Source organism: Phymastichus coffea, unplaced genomic scaffold (assembly GCF_024137745.1).
Source record: "Phymastichus coffea isolate CEN01 unplaced genomic scaffold, Cenicafe_Pcof_1.1 PCOF00004, whole genome shotgun sequence".
Classification (NCBI taxonomy): domain Eukaryota; kingdom Metazoa; phylum Arthropoda; class Insecta; order Hymenoptera; family Eulophidae; genus Phymastichus; species Phymastichus coffea.
The window spans coordinates 2,302,361-2,321,509 of NW_026706815.1; the positions used below are offsets into that span (position 1 = coordinate 2,302,361).

At 44.1% G+C, this 19,149-nt stretch overlaps 1 protein-coding gene across 1 annotated transcript in view; it reads left to right on the forward strand.

The window, feature by feature from the left end:
* Positions 1-19,149, forward strand: part of LOC131666732 (protein unc-13 homolog A-like) — a 957,113-nt gene that overhangs the window by 230,251 nt on the left and 707,713 nt on the right. Inside the window, exon 5 of the mRNA XM_058939609.1 lies at positions 13,844-13,950. Within this exon, the coding sequence (XP_058795592.1) occupies positions 13,844-13,950 (107 nt within the window). The remainder of the gene's footprint in view (positions 1-13,843; positions 13,951-19,149) is intronic.

A 19,149-nucleotide genomic window follows, 5' to 3' on the forward strand; every position in this document is an offset into this window, starting at 1 on the left:
ATGCGCATCCACCAACAAAACGACGACGAAGCACCGCACCGCTTCAAAAACCAACGGAAAAACCAACAAAATCGGCGACGAATGAAAGTAACGCGCGCACGCGATCGGCCAGCCCAAACGATACTACCGATTTCCCCCCTCGGCCGCGCTCTCCCCATTCCGCTCGCTCTCCCGCATGACGATCCTGGCAACGGATCGCCAGCTCGTCGGCCGCCTCCAGCTCCGCCAATGCCCGTTCGCCGCACCTCAAACAGAGAAAAACCAGGCATGAGAGCGTATACCAACACACTCTCAGCCCGGGCGTAGCGAACGGACGAGAGAGAGACGAAGGAGAAGTCGGCGAGCCGAAATTCTCCGTCACACACGTAAATACATGTCTTTTATGTCGGCTTTGATTGCTACTGTTACGTCTCGTGCATCAACTACGAATGGCTAATGAATGAGACGTTCCAATATGTTAACTAGTGGTTAGATATGTCTCACTTATAATAAATGTATGTGGAAATGTAAATATGTATGTATGATAATTGCACTACTTTGATAATCGTAGGTTTTAATTGTTGGTAGAAATGCAGCAGGCTCTAACTGCTTGTTGAATTGTATTGGATAGGTCGTTGAATAATACTTGCACGATATTACTTTGTAACAGTCGCGAGTTTATTAAGTAAAGTAATCACCAATTGTCGGACCGGTGTGTACGGAGTTGAGTCTCACAGGTACTTATTGACTGACTGACGGACTACTGATCAATTGCCCCCCGAGTAATTTTGTTCATTCCTTTTTATATCTTTTACAGCTCTTTTCAGCTCAGTATTGCGATATGGTGTGACATTTTGTTTTTGCTGAACATAAATTCTTGCGTTCGGTGACTTTATTTCGGAGTGTCATTTACCTCGCGTTTCGTCAGCTTTTTGATGACGTGCGAGTAGTTTAGCAGCTTTGAATTTCATAAATGTGCATTTGTTACAAAAAGGATGCGTCGTAAGACGTAACACTACCTTATGCTCCCGAAATCGCATTAAAACGCCATGCAGCGATTGTAATAAATCCGGCCCTATTTCGAGCATATCGTTTAGCGAAATTGCTTTGGTCTTAGCTGCCGCCTCAAATACTAGTCGAACTTTGCCTGGCTTGTTTTCGTTCTCCCTACTGAAATGTGGCAAGAACCATATTCGCGGTCTAACTAATTCTCTCGATACTTTCACGACATAACCATTGTTAACGAGTCTTTCCATTTATCGCTTGGCGTATTCAGGATTTTTGTCTAATTTTCGCTCTAATAATTCAAGCCTTTTCCGCGCAGTAGCTTCGCTGTCAATATTCGGCATTAAACCTGGCTTCTATAGTAATCCTGTTTCCCACTAATTTTGCTTAAAACGCGTCATTGCTTCCAGAATCGCCTGGGCCCTTTCAAACTTGGAATCGTCTATCGTTCTTATTGCAACCCCGAAATTTTCTGCTTCGATGTAATCTCGCACTAGTTTCTCTAGGTTCAATAATCTATGTTGTTCTTGACCGTTCCGTCTCTTTACGTTAAGGCAGTTTACGTCTAATTCTACGCTTCTATTCTCGTCGGTTCTTACTTTCGTGAATCCGTGAACTGTCCAACCAAGTCGCGTACGTGAAATGATGAGCCCACTATTTTCGAGTTTTCGCGATTCTTCAGCCATTATAAGATGCCAGTTATCTTGCCCTATTAGAATTTTTAAAGGTGCTTCGCGATATGCGCATAAATTAACATTCGCTTTTTTGTTGATTAACAAAGCTAAATCTTCGGACAAGGATTGATGTGGCAAGTTTAATGAGGAAATAATAAGCGCGTTTTCTACCTGCTGCTCGATGAACGCACCTCTTATGGCTAACATGACTCTCGCAGTTTACCTGTTCAGTGCCATATATGCCTTTTAAGGTTACCCTGATCGACCGCCATTTTAAACCTAGTTGTTGTGCAAATCGCGAGTCTATTAGAGTGACCATCGCGCTTACGTCTAACAACGTGTATGTCGCTATTTCACCCTTCGGCCCCATAGCATTTATTGGTACCACGCGTAGATATCCCCTTCTCGGTAATAGTCAATCCTTCCGCGATTGTGATGCTTGATCTCGCGTAGGAGAGAGACCTCGATTCCTGTCGTCCGCGCGTTCGTCTTGATCTCTTCCGGAGTTACGTTTCCGATGATTTCGGCCTTTTTCTTTCGAAGCCCTGCTTCCAGTCATTCCCAAAGGTATGCAATTGCGTGTGGTGGTGTTTTTTACAGACGTTGCAAGTACTTTTCGAGCTACATTTTTCGCGCACATGTCCGCTGTCTAAACACACGAAACAAAGTCTTAAGCGCTTTGCTACCCCTCATTTACGCTGTCTACTTTGTGTTTCGAACTCGCGACAATCCGTGATCTTATGACCGCCGCGATGGCAAAAAAGCCATCCCTCGAGGCGGGATTCGCATTCTTCTTCGTTATTTTGCTCGGTTTCCTTGTTCATTGGTGACTGATGCGCATACTGCCTTCTGGTGGACTCATTTCTAGCGGAAAGCACTTCGATGTTGAAAATACCCGAATTCGCATTCATTTCCGCCTCTTTCGTCGCGAATATCGACAATTTTTCTAGGATAAAAGCGTTCGCCGGTACTTCCGTCGTTTGTCTCGCAAACCTACTGTATGCGGACTTCACTTCACCCGGCAATTTGTTCACGACACTCGCGAGCAAGTCTTCGCTAGCTAGCTTGCTTGTCATATTTAGTGCTTTAACCGTGTTGACGCCGCTTCTGAGATGCGTCGCAAATAAAGCCAAGCTACATTTCCCGCTTTTAAGACACGGCAACGCGCGCAAGTTTTTCTCTATGTCGTTCGCGATCAGCTTTTGATTTCCGAAATGCACCTCTAATTCATTCATAACGTCGCCGGGATTGTCCGTCGTAGCTAGTAGCATTTTTACTAACTCGTACGCTTTACCTTTTAACGCCCGATCTAAACGTCCGATATTTTGGCGGTTGCTGTAATTGTCCGCAGTTTCTGCATACGTCCTAGCGAAATGCATCCATTGCAACGGTTTTCCGGAAAATTCAGGCAGCTTTTTATCTAATTCTAACTGCACGGACGCTCGTGAATTTTCGCTGTTTTTCGCAGTATTACGCTGTTTACTTGATAGAGGTGCAAGTAAGAAGTGAGGCACAAAGTTAAATTATACTCTGTGATTCGAAGTCCGAATGATATTGTTATTTATTTTGTTTTGTTTTAAGGGAGGTTTGGATTGACTTTACACTAATAACCAGAATTCTTTAACGTACTATTTTATTAATAAAATAAGGATTATAAATATAATTATAATTGTCAGCCGGCATAAAAAATCCCAGTCGTAGGTGAGGGAAAAGCCATTTGGCAATCACAAATATACAAATCCGATTGGTTTGAATAAACAAGGTCAAACAAAGAACAGAAAGATGTTACAATACATTACATGAACTTACATTAAGGCGCGGTTGAATGGCCACTCAACTTACTTAAAAACTACTCCGGTGACTTTCGCATACGCACAATCGGGCAGAAAGGTGTCCCCAGGATAATGAAAAGGCCCTCGGTAGCTCCGACGTCTCGGAAACGGGTCAGCCCTCGCTACCTCGTAGCCGAGAAGAGAATGGCAAAGCCGCGTGGTTGGAGACACCCCAGAGGACGCGTCTCGTCCTCTCCCAAGGCAGCAGGCTGTCCTGTCCTTGGACCTCGACGGGTCACCGGGTCGGTTGCAGCTTCGCAGAAGCTTGAGATAGCAGCGGGCACGTAGGCACAACTCACACACTTAAGTTGCACACGAAAAAATGGACGCAAAACAAGAGCGAAGTGGGCTCCTCTATCCTCTGAAGACAACTGGCCGTCACTCTGTTAGGTCTGCTGCATTGAAAACGCAGAAAACGCCTACTCTCATTAGGGGCTTCAAGCAGAAACCAATGAGGAGCCTTGAAGATGATGCATCTCTCCATCCAGACTTTTATCTAGCCGACATCAAGGACGGCTAGTTTAGGCCAGTATGACCTCAACGTATGTAACGTCTGTCATGCGACCGGTGACACATGTAGGGACCTTAGGGTTTTCCCCACACGTGTTCAGCTGTTGGTGGAGAGATGCAGCGTCCTCACTGATGATCGCAGAGATAGCGCACGAATCAAAAATATTGAACGCACATGTCGCGAACATTCCGCCCGCCTTCGTCCTCTGGACGAATTGTTACGTCAACATAAATACTCATACATGCATATACATATACACACACACTTATATGTATACATGTACATACATATATACATATACACCTTAATAAAAAAAACTACCGCAATTAATTTTTCTTGGATAGCTCTTCTTCATCTTCTACGTGAATAGGGGCTAAACAAGCAATGTATCGTCGGAGTGTATTATTTGCCGTTTTCACTGTGACAACTCGCACAAGGCCATCTTTGCCAGGATGAGTCTCGATGATTCGCCCCAGTGGCCACTTAGATGCAGGATACCTATCGTCTTTTAAGATCACAAGTTGACCTATTGTAAAATTGTCTATATCGTTTCGCCACCGTTTTCTTTCTTGAAGTTGGACTATATATTCATTTGACCAACGCTTCCAAAACTGATCTCGTACCCTTTGGAGTAGTTGGTAACGATCGAGCCGATTGAGTGGGATACCTGGTGTTTCTTTGTCCAGTATAATAACTGAAGGTCTTTCGTTGAGGAAGTGAGCCGGTGTTAAGACACGCAAGTCTTCTGGATCTGACGTATATGCGTTGAGCGGCCGAGAGTTGAGATACGTAGCTATATCCGAGATCACCGTGGAAAATTCTTCAAACGTCAGCTTGTTTTCGCCAATAGTTTTTTTTAGTAGGTTTTTTGCGGACTTTACGCCGGCTTCCCAAAGACCGCCGTAGTGAGGGGTAGTCGGAGGAATGAAAGTCCAGGATATTCCTTTCTCAGCCAACTGAGGGACTACTTCCTGATAAAATACTGAGGCATTATGAAACATGGTTCGCAGCTCGGCGTCTGCTCCACGGAATGTCGTTGAGTTATCGCTATAAAGATGTATACAATGTCCCCGTGTATTTATAAATCGACGAAGCGCTAAGATAAAGCTTGCTGATGTTAAATCGCCGACCAATTCTAAGTGTATACCTTTGCTGGTGAAGCATACGAATAATGCTATGTAGCCCTTGCGAGTAGTTTGCCCTCTTCCCTTAGAAGCACGAATATGAAATGGTCCGGCGTAGTCCAGTCCAGCGGTGGCAAAGGCACCTTTCGGAGTTAGGCGTGCAGCAGGTAGGTCACCCATTAATTGATGAGCCAGGCGAGGTTTATGTCGTTGACATTTTACACAGCTATATATCGCAGATTTAACTAAAATTCGCATGCTTACAATCCAAACTTGTCGCAAGAGATAACTTATAGTTAAGGTAGGTCCACCATGTAAAGCTTGGGTATGCGCATATCGAACAAACAATTTACTAAGTGCTGAATTTTTGGGTAATATAGGCGGGAATTTTAAATGAAAGGGCAAGTTCGCGTTACTCAAACGCCCACCCACACGTAAAATACCGTCTTGATCTAGAAACGGCTTGAGTGTATGCAGCCGATTTCGTTTAGGTAAATCTCGGCCTTTTGTCATCAAATGAAGCTCTTCCGGATACGCGTTAGCTTGCGCAATTTTTATTAAGGTATCGCGAGCGTTGTCTAGTTCTGCTACGGTAAGCCATGTTCTCGGATAAGAGCCCTGGCCGGCTTTACTTCTCACGCGCTGCAGAAATGGTCGCAGGCTCCAAGCAATTATTCGAATGAGTCTAATAAGATTTGAGTAAAGTATGAAGAATCCAGGCTCCACAACTTTAGACACAACGTGCAGAGCTTGCACTGGCTGTGAGCACGCGAGCGGGAGAGGCCAGTCTTGTGAGGGAGACTTGAGCCATTCGGGACCGTACCACCATAAAACTAGAGCTTTCAATTCTATCGGAGTAGCACCCTTAGTAGCTATATCAGCGGGGTTCTCTCCTGAGCTTACATGACTCCACATTGCTGACGGAAGTTCGGTTTGTATTAAGGATACGCGATTCGCGACAAAGGTCTCCCAATGACACGGGTGTTTTTCAAGCCAGTCGAGCACGATTTTGCTGTCGGAGAATAAGCAAACCGGTATATTTTTAAGAAAATCTATTTTTTGTAAGTGGCATACGAGTTTGACGAGCAAAGTAGCACCGAGCAATTCGAGCTTCGGAATGCTTACAGTTTTTACGGGAGATACTTTGGTTTTTGCAGCCAGCAATATAATGCGATACTTTCCGTCACCCAGGTAGATTCGCAAATAAACTACGGCGGCGTACGCACGTTTAGAAGCATCGCTGAACCCGATAAGCTCGCAAGTTTTACCCTCTGTTAGTCCTAACCACCGATCCACAGAGAGAGAAGGAAGATCAGAGAGTGAATGACAATAATCTTCCCATCTTTGAGAGAGGTCTGCGGGAAGGCGCTCATCCCAGTCATACTTCATTAACCAGATATCCTGCATTATAATTTTAGCAACAACTGTTACTGGCGCGAGCCAGCCTAATGGGTCGTATAATTGCGCGATTTCGGAACACGTTGATCTTTTCGTCAGCCCTTCTGTCTTTCTTTTGATGTTTGACGCGTTGAAGCTAAATTTATCATTCGACGGATTCCAGCTCACTCCTAATGTTTTCACGGAAACGTCACGCTCGATTTCTTTAATTGCACCTTTGTCATTCTCATCTTCGCGCACAGGTAACAGTTCCGATTTATTCGCTGCCCACTTGTCCAATCCGATGCCAGCTGAGCGAAGAACACCGATAAGCTCATCGCGTGTGTGCATAGCGGTTGCAAAGTCGTCAGCTCCAGCGAATATATCATCAACATAAGTATTCGATTCTAAGCACTTTGAGCCGAGGGGAAAACGTACTTTTTCGTCGCGAGCTAACTGCAGCAGTGTGCGTATTGCGAGAAATGGAGCGCTAGCTGTCCCATACGTAACTGTCGTTAAACGATAGTCCGCTATAGGTACTTCGTGGGACGGAGACCATACTATTCGGTGTAAATCTTGATCTTCGTGAGAAAGACGTATTTGACGAAACATTTTTATGATATCAGCCGTGAATGCATAGTGATAGCGGCGCCAGTTTAAAAGAATCAGCATAAGGTCACTCTGCAAAGGTTGACCTGTCATAAGGAAGTCATTTAAACAAAGCTTCTCGCGCGTTTAACGCGAGGCGTCGAATACAACACGTGTTTTTACTCTCTCGCCATCACCTGTGATCACAGGTGATGGCGAGAGAGTAAAACGACGACGCCTCGCGTGATGGGGCAAATACCATGCGCATGGATTGTGAATTTCGTTCTCTGGGACGCGTTCCATATGCCCGAGCTCTAAATAAGTATTCATAAAATCCTTGTATGCCTCTGCTAAACGCGGATCGCGCGCAAATCGCTGCTGCTGGTGCTTCAAGGAGCCTAACGCCATTCTTCGCGTCTCGGCAGCTACTCGTGGTAATTCAGTAGTCAACGGGAGTCGCACTGTAAAACGGCCGTCAGCATCGCGTGTATGGGTGTCAATAAAGAGCTTTTCACAAGCTTCATCCATCGGTTTAAGATTCGCGCTTGCGCTCGGCACCTCTTCTAATGTCCAGAATCGCTGAAGTACCTCAGTCAAGTCATCACTGACGGCACACCGAAGGGCCTTCACTGACGCACGTCGAGTAGCTGCCGCCCGCCGTGACGGACTTTGGTTTGTTGGTCCTGAAATTGTAATAGCGCCGGCGTGCAATGCCGATATATTCACTACTATTACCAATTATTTATAAAGGGGGAAGGCAAGGGAGGCGATGTATCGCTCCAAACAAAGCAGGAAGGAGAACAGCGGGCAAATGATTTTCACACACAACTCGTTGACAAACCGTTTATTACAAATGCACTACCTCAAGTGCCGACGAGAGTACAAATCACTTATTACTAATAACACGCGAAACTTAGTCTAAACGAGATGACCGGCACGTTAGCGCCATGTCACCTCATTAACCGGCTCAAACAATTACTTAAATTACACACTGCCGAAAGCTACGCCGGCTCGGAAAAGCCTGGCGTAGCAACGCGAACCATGAGAATCGCCGAGGAAAGGAAGAGACACAAAGAGAGAGAGAGGAATCGGTGACCTGACCAAATTCTGGTGGGCGTCGCTGTTGCTGGCAGCCTTGAAGGTGTCCCACCGGCGGCTAGGCTGGAAAACCCCTCGCTGCTGCGTGGCCGGCGACCTGGCAGAAAAGGCTGTCGGGTTCTGCCTCGATGACGGCTTCTTGCAGGGCAACTGCTGCGTCGCTGGCAGAGGAAGTCCCGTCCGGCCGATCTGCTGAGGAATGCTGATTTCTTCCGGACAAAGGGCAGGCAGCGATGGTCACCAGCTAACTCTCGACTGATTGCTGTCGCGCGCGTTGCGTCACTCACTCTCGCGAGTGCATGAGAGCCGGCTTCTCACGCTTTCTCCCACCACTCGCCTAATCGGCGGCACGCGGCAATGCCCGTCGCGACAAGTGCCGCGTGCCAAGCCCAACACTCAAACTATTGCTTTTCTCTCTCTATCTCTCTCTCTCTCTCTCTCGCACTCTCAATACTCGAGCGCGTCGTCGCATCCACGGCTTCTCCTTCCACTCTCGTGCGTTGCTGAAAAATAAAAGGGCAGGCATCAGGCACGTGGTAACAACGTGCGCTTGATGCCGGCCGTGCGCTTTTGCCTAGGAAGGAGAGGGAGGCAAGCACACGGTGCAGGCCATGACGGGCCTACACCGTCACAAAATAACCCATCCTAACGCGGTGTTTTGTCCTACTAAGAGAGTGTCAGGGAACTTCTTAAGCCCGTCGCGCAGTAACTGACCGTATAAGTCGGCTCCTACCATAATATCGACTCTGTCCGAGAGGTAAAAATCAGGATCCGCAAGAGTCATGCACTCGAATAGCTCAAGGTCAAAATCGATAGAAGTTCGAGATGGCAATGCGGAAGTAAGTTGCCGTAAAATAAACGCGTTTACTTCAATTTCAAAATCGGAATCAACATCCGATTTAATCGTGAAGCTGGTTGCAAACTTAGCAACTCCGGCTTGGCAGCCAGCGACACCCGTTAAATTGGTGTCGGTAATGCGATCTCTCGGAAGTCGGAGTAACTGAACAAGTGATTCGGATATGAAAGTAGCCTCGGAACCCTGATCAAGGAGTATTCTCGCGCGCGCCTGCCTTCCCTTTGGACCTATCACTTTAACCCGAGCCGTCGCTAGAAGAATAGTGTTCTCGTTGAGAACAGTTGTTTTGCATGTATTCACCGTCAGGACAGGTGAAGTTCGAGCATCGTTCAATTGACCTTGCGACGCGGGAATTATTTTATCGCTTGGTACGTTCGTGTCTGAGATGTTGTTAGGCTGTTTATTCGGTTTTCTGCTGAAAATATGTAATAAAGAGTGGTGTTTTTCGCGACAATGCTTACAGCTATAGGTAGATTTGCAGTTTTTAAATTTGTGGTTTCCAAGACAATTGAAGCACAGTCGTAAATGTCGTACATCGTTTTGTTTTTCGTCTACGTTTTTAGCATTGAAAATACGGCAACGCGAGATGAAATGATCGCCCGAGCAAAGAGCACATTTAGCTGCTTTAGTCGGCGTTCCAGCTTGCATGTGATTAACTCTTCTCGACAAAGAAGAGGAATTGAAGTTTGAATTTTGATATGACCTTTTGTCATCTTTATTTGCAAGTACAGCCGAAAGAGATTGAGCCCGTCTCTCCAAGAACGCGATTAAATCGACAAATTTCGGTAAGTTCGCGATGTAATTAGTCTCGTTAGTGTGCCTATCAATAGCTCGTTGGCGATCTCTTGCAGTTAATTCCGATTCCCAGGATTTTCGCGACTCGGAATCCAGACGAATTTCAATTATGTGAACGAGGAGCAGATCCCAATGTGCTACCGGTGCTTGCAGATTGGTGAGTGCGCGAATAATTCTGTGTGTCTCATCAACAAACGCAAGCAATTCAACAGCTGATTCTCTTTTTAGATAAGGTAAAGTTAAAAGGGAATCTAATAGTTTATTTATGGTTAAGCGCGGGTTATGGAATCGGTCTTGTAACGCCTTCCATGTCGACGCGTAATTGATACCGCGAACAGCTACATCTTTGACTAATTCGGCTGCCGCACCCTTCAAGCACGATTTCAAGTACTGCAGCTTGGTAGTGTCCTTGATTCGCGGCGCGTCGTGTACCAGCGAAGTGAAAAGATCCGCGAAGCTATCCCAGTCTTCGTATCTACCTGAGAAGGTTGGCAAATCAAGCTTTGGCAATTTTACTGGGTAATCATCTTTGTCATCGTCGTCACGTTCACGTCTTCAAGGATTGCGCTCCTCTCCGCTCGGGAAATTCGCGATTATTGTGACTAACCAGTCGAAAGTTTCCTCGTACACGCGACGCATATTTTGAAATACATTCTCCTGGGTGTACGGATGCTCGTCCGAATCCGCGCGCAACGTGATGTCATTATGCGTCTTGCATGCATCAGCCCAAATAGTATTGATAGTGTCAATACGGGTTTGTACTATGGTTCGATTCAGCGTGTCATTATCGCGTTCCTTCATTCGATCACCGATTTGCCGAATTTCGTTATCTCGGCTATTTTGCAACGCTACAAGTCGAGCTAACGGTATTGGTGGCATGATGCTACACTTCAAGACAATGGTAATGAACGATTAATTATTAAGCTAAGTTGAAGAATAAAGCTACAAGCTCGTGATGGACCTTCCAACTTTACACTATATTCATAATCTTACAAGCTATGATTCAATATCGAACGCACATATTCATTCTCTTACATGCGACGGTGTGACATATCTCTGTTTTGTCGTATAAAGAATTCTGATTATGCAATTACAAAATCGTGCCCCACGTTGGGCGCCATGTTTACTTGATAGAGGTGCAAGTAAGAAGTGAGGCACAAAGTTAAATTATACTCTGTGATTCGAAGTCCGAATGATATTGTTATTTATTTTGTTTTGTTTTAAGGGAGGTTTGGATTGACTTTACACTAATAACCAGAATTCTTTAACGTACTATTTTATTAATAAAATAAGGATTATAAATATAATTATAATTGTCAGCCGGCATAAAAAACCCCAGTCGTAGGTGAGGGAAAAACCATTTGGCAATCACAAATATACAAATCCGATTGGTTTGAATAAACAAGGTCAAACAAAGAACAGAAAGATGTTACAATACATTACATGAACTTACATTAAGGCGCGGTTGAATGGCCACTCAACTTACTTAAAAACTACTCCGGTGACTTTCGCATACGCACAATCGGGCAGGAAGGTGTCCCCAGGATAATGAAAAGGCCCTCGGTAGCTCCGACGTCTCGGAAACGGGTCAGCCCTCGCTACCTCGTAGCCGAGAAGAGAATGGGCAAAGCCGCGTGGTTAGAGACACCCCAGAGGACGCGTCTCGTCCTCTCCCAAGGCAGCAGGCTGTCCTGTCCTTGGACCTCGACGGGTCACCGGGTCGGTTGCAGCTTCGCAGAAGCTTGAGATAGCAGCGGGCACGTAGGCACAACTCACACACTTAAGTTGCACACGAAAAAATGGACGCAAAACAAGAGCGAAGTGGGCTTCTCTATCCTCTGAAGACAACTGGCCGTCACTCTGTTAGGTCTGCCGCATTGAAAACGCGGAAAACGCCTACTCTCATTAGGGGCTTCAAGCAGAAACCAATGAGGAGCCTTGAAGATGATGCATCTTTCCATCCAGACTTTTATCTAGCCGACATCAACGACGGCTAGTTTAGGCCAGTATGACCTCAACGTGTGTAACGTCTGTCATGCGACCGGTGACACATGTAGGGACCTTAGGATTTTCCCCACACGTGTTCAGCTGTTGATGGAGAGATGCAGCGTCCTCACTGATGATCGCAGAGATAGCGCACGAACCAAAAATATTGAGCGCACATGTCACGAACATACGCATTACATTTATTGTTTCAATTAACGTTTCGGACAATAAGAGTAACGCGTTCTCGACTGAGTTCTCGCGCAAGTTATTAGCATCATCACGCATGCTGCTAGCACTTACGTCGTCGGCTGCACTGATGTCGTTGATGTGAGGTTGATTCCTCGCACGAACAGTTATCGGGGATGATGCAGTTGTCCCCGTTGTTGTTGGTCAACCACTCTGCTTCGGCGCCGTAATTGCTCGTGGCGTCCTTAGAGGTGGATCCGTTGAAGTAGGTGCTGTTGCTTCCTCTATCGGGGCAGTTGCAGGAGCGGGTGGTAGATTTGTCGCTGGAACCTCTTGGTTAGCGTTAGGTTGACGTCTTTTAGCGTTCGTGGCTGCAATTTTTGTGGTAGCTTGTCGTTTTTTGCGGCCATAGTGTCTAGTGTTGCACAATTATTCCCTTAATTTTCACAATACTACACAGTTCACTTCCTTTTTTCCAGTTTCTGCTTACTTTTTTTTAGATTCCTCACCCGGGGCACTAAATTCGTAAGGGGTGAGGAGCAGCAGAAAAGATTATTTATAATTTTGATTGGTTTATTTATTACTTAATAATAGACCAGCATCAAAAACCTGGTATTGAACGGTAAAAAGCCAGTTTACAAAAAATTGACGTAAGTAAATTATAAGAGGGGACCGGTGTGACCGTTTTTGTCAAAGTTTTCCGTGGACTGAAACTGAACGCGTCTTAGCAGGCTATATTTACCTGATACCGTAACATGTGCAATATATTCTCGCCTTTGTTTTCTACTACTTTCGTTACTGCTTGCGCCCCTGCCCGTCAGCCTCCGGACCCAGAGTCGACACGAAGCCTACCCTGCCCGTAAACATATGACCTGCATATCAAGGAGATAATCTTCCTGTGAGATCTACAGCCTTCAAGAATTAATGTCTGGAAGCTGCAAATTGTGGCTTCACGGTGACGATGTGCACTCGGCACACGCCCACGTTAATGGGTCAGACCGAGAGCGCAAGCGAGTTCAACACGTTTTTCATTCATGCTATATCAGACGGGACGATCAACCCGCTCTCCTCTTACACTTAAACACATTGTCCTTAAACTAACGCGATACATTAATGCAACATATTTCTTTAAGCGACTCGGCATGTGTTTTATATTACGGTTATAATCGCTCTTCATTGCCCGGACCGCTTGTCGTCAGGCTATCTATGCGCACGCTTTGTTTGGCTCGCCTGTCGCACATGTGGGCCAGACTCCCAGATGCTCTAGCGCCCTTTCTCCGATGTCAGGTAGACGGGGTAGCCTTCTTACATGTTTTCTATATTACCTTAGATGGAATGAAAAAAAATGCATCTGAATATTAGATTACTTTGTGGGTAAACTTGGTGGCTTACCGGGCCAACAGATAGTACTTTATCTAAATGTATGTATCTAGAATTTCTTGCTCTTGCCGAATTCAGGAAAAAGTAGGGTTTGCTATTTATTAAAAACAAAGTTATTCTTAAAATGACCTTCACAATCAAATTCAACGTTCATGACAAGGTCCCCGCGATATGTACCTTTTTGTAACTTTTATCTAAACCATTGTTCTTGTAAACTTGTATTTTTTTTAAATATTTAAAAGAGATGTAAGGATAATCTGGAACATCCTTCATATCTGAAACATTCTATACATACATATATATATATATATGAACAAAGGTATGATATGCTAAATAAAATTAGAAAAACATACTTTTGTATCAGTTATACGTATTTAATTACAATTTAAGATTTTTTCAAAACTAACTAAGGTACATTATTTTTATACTTATGAAATTTTATGGAAATTCAGGTTGGTTTTTGGAGTGGAGCATGAAGCTCACATCGAACATATGACATCTATTAAACAATCAGTCCTAGATGGTACTAGTAAATGGTCTGCCAAAATCGCCATTACAGGTTCGTATATTCTTTAATCTATATGTGATCTATAAATTTTTTTATTAGTTTGAAAATTTTTATATATTTGGATGCTGTATTAATCAAGTATTTTATTGCTACTTGTACTTGTAAGTATAGCGTTTGAATAATCTTTACTTTTAATATTAAGTCTGCACTACATTTTATGAAATAAATCGAAAAAAAACATATTTTTTAGTGTATTAATTTTGTAAAGGTATTATAAAATGAAAATTTTTTATATTACAGGTTGAGTTTATTCGAACATAAAATTCGAATCAATGGTTATTAATCTATGCATTAAAAACCACTGAGTTATTTTATAAAAATCAAAAGATGATATGTGAATAATAAATTGGCAATTTGTAGTTGTAACAAATCATTTCAACTTTGTAAACTATTTCCTTTTGGTTCTCTCTTTCATCATTCACCTATTATGGCCAGCTAAGAGGATCACATGAAGACTTAATATTCTGATGCTTGAGCTATATTTATCTAGATATGAGCACGGACTAATAAAAGATATATACACATGAGAGAGAGAGAGAAAGAGAGAGATATGTACTTTATTTCTTCCTTAAAGTACAACTTCGTCTGGAAGGATAGAATATATTCATGAATGACAAAATTTTAAATGTACAATTTACAAATAGTATATAATAGATAAACGATAGATTGAAAATAAAATATACATATAGGCAATAGCTTAGCCAAATATAAAGAATAATATAAAAAGCTTAAAATTCCTATTATAAATATAAAGTATTATAATATAATAGAAAATCCATCTATGTATCTTAGAAACTAAAAAACTTGAAGTTAATAGGCAGAATGGAAACGACGGGGTATGGGGGAGGAATTGAATGAAGATGAACATTCAAAGAGCTTCTAGCTAGAATGTATTTCAGGAGATCAGGTAGTAATTTGTAGAGAAGTATGTAAATATCCATTCTAATAGATTTGCATAGGAATTAAAATAGGATTATATATGTAGGTTAGGGATCTATGAAATTTAGAGATAGTCGAAATAATTTATATTTGTATGAAGGAAAGGTAAAGTCAGGCGGCATCCAGGGATTTTGAAGTAGTTGTTACAGGTAATGAATGCGGCGAAATTTACAGATTGTGAATAAATAGTGTGATGATGCGTCATCACAGGGAAATCTATGCTACCTTATGCTAACCCCACTCCTGCTAGAAACGTGCGGCCAAACAGCTATTGCCCATATACCCGACCGATGCGCACGACTCTTACGCCGGCGTACAACCCGTCGCACACTCACGATCCGATCCGATACTCCCCCGGGAAGCTGGAAGCCCTTAAAGATTCCAGCTGTAATCAGCTGATCGCAAACCCCCGTTAACTAAGGCAGACCTGGCTAGACCGAAGTAGGGGCAACCGAGCGCGTGAGAGCGAGCGAGACAATCGATACGAGACCGATCGGACGCGAGTGAGAGGAACCGGTAAGACCAACGAGAAGCAGATAGACAAGGATAGGCAAGCGACGCTAACGGATTAACCAATTGTTATCAGCTTAGGAGTAGCTAGACAAATGGAGTAAAACCGACGCTATCTTCGCAACCAGTAGGGAAATTAGGCACCAAGACTCGACCAATGACGAAATGACGTGGACAAGAAATACCGATATAGACGGCGCTAACATCCGGCTTAGCAACAAACCGACCAATCGCATAACCGTTAAGGAGAGGTAAGCAAGGAGAAGCGGCGCGTCGCCGAAAAACGCCACGCCAGTACTCGTTCAGCCCTGATGCCGACCAGACGTCCCGCTAGACTCTGGAGCGAACCAGGTCTAAACCCGCGAGTGAGCAACAGCAGAGTGAGCAGCAGCAGCAAAGTGAGCAGCAACAGAGCGAGCAGCAGCAATAGCAGCAGCAATCGGCAGCAACAACCAGCAGCAGCAACGGCAGCAACGACGGCGGCAAAGACGGTGTTAATTTCGGCGACGATAGCGGCGATAATCACGATCGTGATACACCTGAACAAACGCAAGAGTGAGTACGTTTCCCCTTTCTCTCTTAAAGAGTCGCGCGATCGTTTAAATATCCGCGTTTTCGAGAGTGCCGTATGACCTTCGCGCGTCAGACCGATCTATTTGTGCGCATTTTCGTCATCGATTTTCCGGGTGAAGTCCATTGTTGCGCCGTTGCCGTTTAATGTCCGAAGGCGAAATTTTCACGCGCGCGTGTCTATGTGCCGTAAAACCCTCGCCTAACCATAACGAGTTGCCGATTAATAACGAGCCTTTCCGTTTTGTGAGTCAAGTAATTGTCCGTGTCCGCGTTTTCGGGAGTGCCGCATGACCTTCGCGCGTCCGATAAGATTTCCTCGAGCGCGCACCTTTTGCCAGGACCTCTCGGACGCCTTTCTTTGTTATTCCGTCATTTTGAGTGTCGCCTGAGTGACAAATTCTTCACGCGCGCACGTATATTCGTAAATTCTTCGCGTGTGCGTCGGTTGATCGCAGATTTTCCCTTACGCAAGTTTTTTCGGCTAAATTGTTATATTAACGAGTTTCTGGCTTTCGCGCAGGCACGAACTCCCCGTACGCGCATCAGTTTCGTTGATCCCCGTCATACGATATTCTTGTTAAATCAAATTGTCGAGTGCCGTATGACCTTCGCGCGGGAAACGGATTTTCAGTGCGCGCGTCTATTCACAGTCGTTTTTCCTGATGGGCTTTGTTACGTGCCAAACAAGAGTGAATACTGCATGAACTTCGCGCGGGCGACGAGTCTCTTATTCGCGTTGACAAATTCCTTCTCTGAAGTCAATCGGATATACATACATTACGCGGGCCACGCCTGACCTTTGCGCGACCGACCGATCCCGCGCGCGCGAGTCTACTTAAATAAATTCCTGAGCTAGCGCATGAAGTAAATAGTTTGAATATTGCATAACCACGCGTTCGCAATCCATCAAGACCGCTCGTATTAACGACCGCCCAAGTCGACGTTGCGTCGCAGTACGCAATTCGCGCCCTTATTATCTTAGATCAGGCAGACCATCGCGAGTAGCTGACCACTAGGCTGTCCCAAGGGATAAATTAGTCTAATAAACTCGAGTCTTTATTAATTATTGTTTATTATTGACTTTGCCCTCTTGATAACCTCATCCCCCGTAGCTTTCGCGATCGGTTCCGAGATTAACGAACGCACATGTAAACGACTTGATTGCCGCCCAGCCCAATAACCGTTGTCGCGTGAACCACGCCACCAGTCGACAAAGAACCGGAGGGAACCTCTCTCCTGGCTACTGATCCGTTAACGAGGCGCCCCTGTGACGCCTCTCGATTTACCCGTTCCCGAGGCGAGAGCCTAGTGCCTCGAACAACACCTGACTAGCCGGACGAGCCGCAGCCGTGGGTGGCTAAAAACTACCCGTTGTCCCTTTCTCTTTCGTTCGGTATTCCCTCCACCCTACCCGAACGACTTACGTATAGGATTTCGCACTCATCCTTTCATTTCTTACAGGTGATCATCCGCGCGAGATCGACGACGACGAGAAAGGAGACAGTGTGAAAACCACCCGATACCCACAGCGACCAGGACCCGACAGCCGACGTTGCAGCGCTACCTGTTCTCCTAACGCGAGAGCACGGTAGCTGGCGCCCAACTCAACTAAACAAAGCTGCACACCTCGGCTAACTGCGCCGCTGGCGGCAGTCATGACCGGGAAACTGACTACTACTTATTTTTCTCCTCCCTCTCCCCCGTCTCAATAGGTAATACAAATCTTGCCGGTAGATGTGAAAAATACTCATGGCATATAACATTTTCTCTTTGTTCGATTTCTAATGTGAAAAAAATGTCGGTTACCCATTTGCCTAGCTCGTTAATCCTATTTGTGTCAATCTACGTATGTCATACTTAGAGTATTTAATAGCTGCTGACCAGAATAAGCAAACGACTTAGTCTCATACTCAGAAAAAGTAGGCTTTAAATCAAACACTCGTTGCTGGAATTGAAAAGAGATCATGAGCGCGAGTTGGACATTCACAAAATGGCGTTTTAGCTACGTGATTATCACGTGGCTGAGACCAAAGACACGATTTTCGGTTTTTGAGCTTTTTGATGAATTAGATAATTCGTCTTATTGATATAAATCGAATTTTTTACTACGTTCTTGAGTACAATTAATAAGTGTAATGTTGTAATTTATTGCTTCGAATTTTTTGGACTTTAATCAGCACTAAAAGGAATAAAAAGAGAAATGCAATAGTAATTGTAATCTAGGGGTTGACTTATATTAAATCTTGTAGAACTAGCTTGTATGTTTTCTGTTATACAATGATGTACTAAAAGAAATATTATACCATTATAAAGTAATTGCATATTGACAAGAGGATGTTTCCTCATAATTGGACAAATAATAATTCAGACAAATAATCTTTTGTTTTATGTTACTAATTGAAACTTGATTAGGTAGAAAACACATCAACAAAATGTTATGGCTCGGTAGAGCTCCGCCTCGACAAACTCGGGTATTGTTGTCCGTAAGTCCTTAGTCACTTCGTCCATTATGGGTTGGTTTGGGTAGAGTCCATCAACTATTGCGTTCATAGTCTTTCTGTCCATTGGCTGTATAAAGCCTAGAGCCCATAGTTTCTTTGTTATAATCTTTTAACCTAACCTCCAGGGGTTCCACTCCACTTCTTCGCAGGGTTTTACACATCGGCTTTTGCTGTCTCTAATTAAAGCAACCGAAATCTTTCGTGTCGTTTAGTACAAAGTTACCAATGTGTCTGGTCTTCCTTTTTTTCGCGCATGGTGTACCTTCCAGCGGCGAGCAATACTTCCCGTATTGCTGTACTATTTTTTTTTCCAATTTTTTCGAAAAAAAATTTTTGTCGATTTAGAGAAAATTTTTTTTCTACAGCTGGTACGCCAAAAAGATAAAAAACTACATGAATTTTTTTTCACTCTATTATGTCTCGTAAAGTATTTTTGCAGAGGTTTTGAAATTCTTTCTCACAATTCAAAAGGAGACCAAATTTATGTATACATCCTATTGAAACTGGGACAAGCGAACGCGTACCAATAACAAAACCACTTATTCAGCAGATTATAATGTAATAAACATGGACTACTTTTAATTAGGATACTCATCTTAAAAAGAGTATAAAAAGTTTTGAATGCGCTCTTCCAGTCCAGTTCTCATCGCAAGTTTCTTTTGAAATA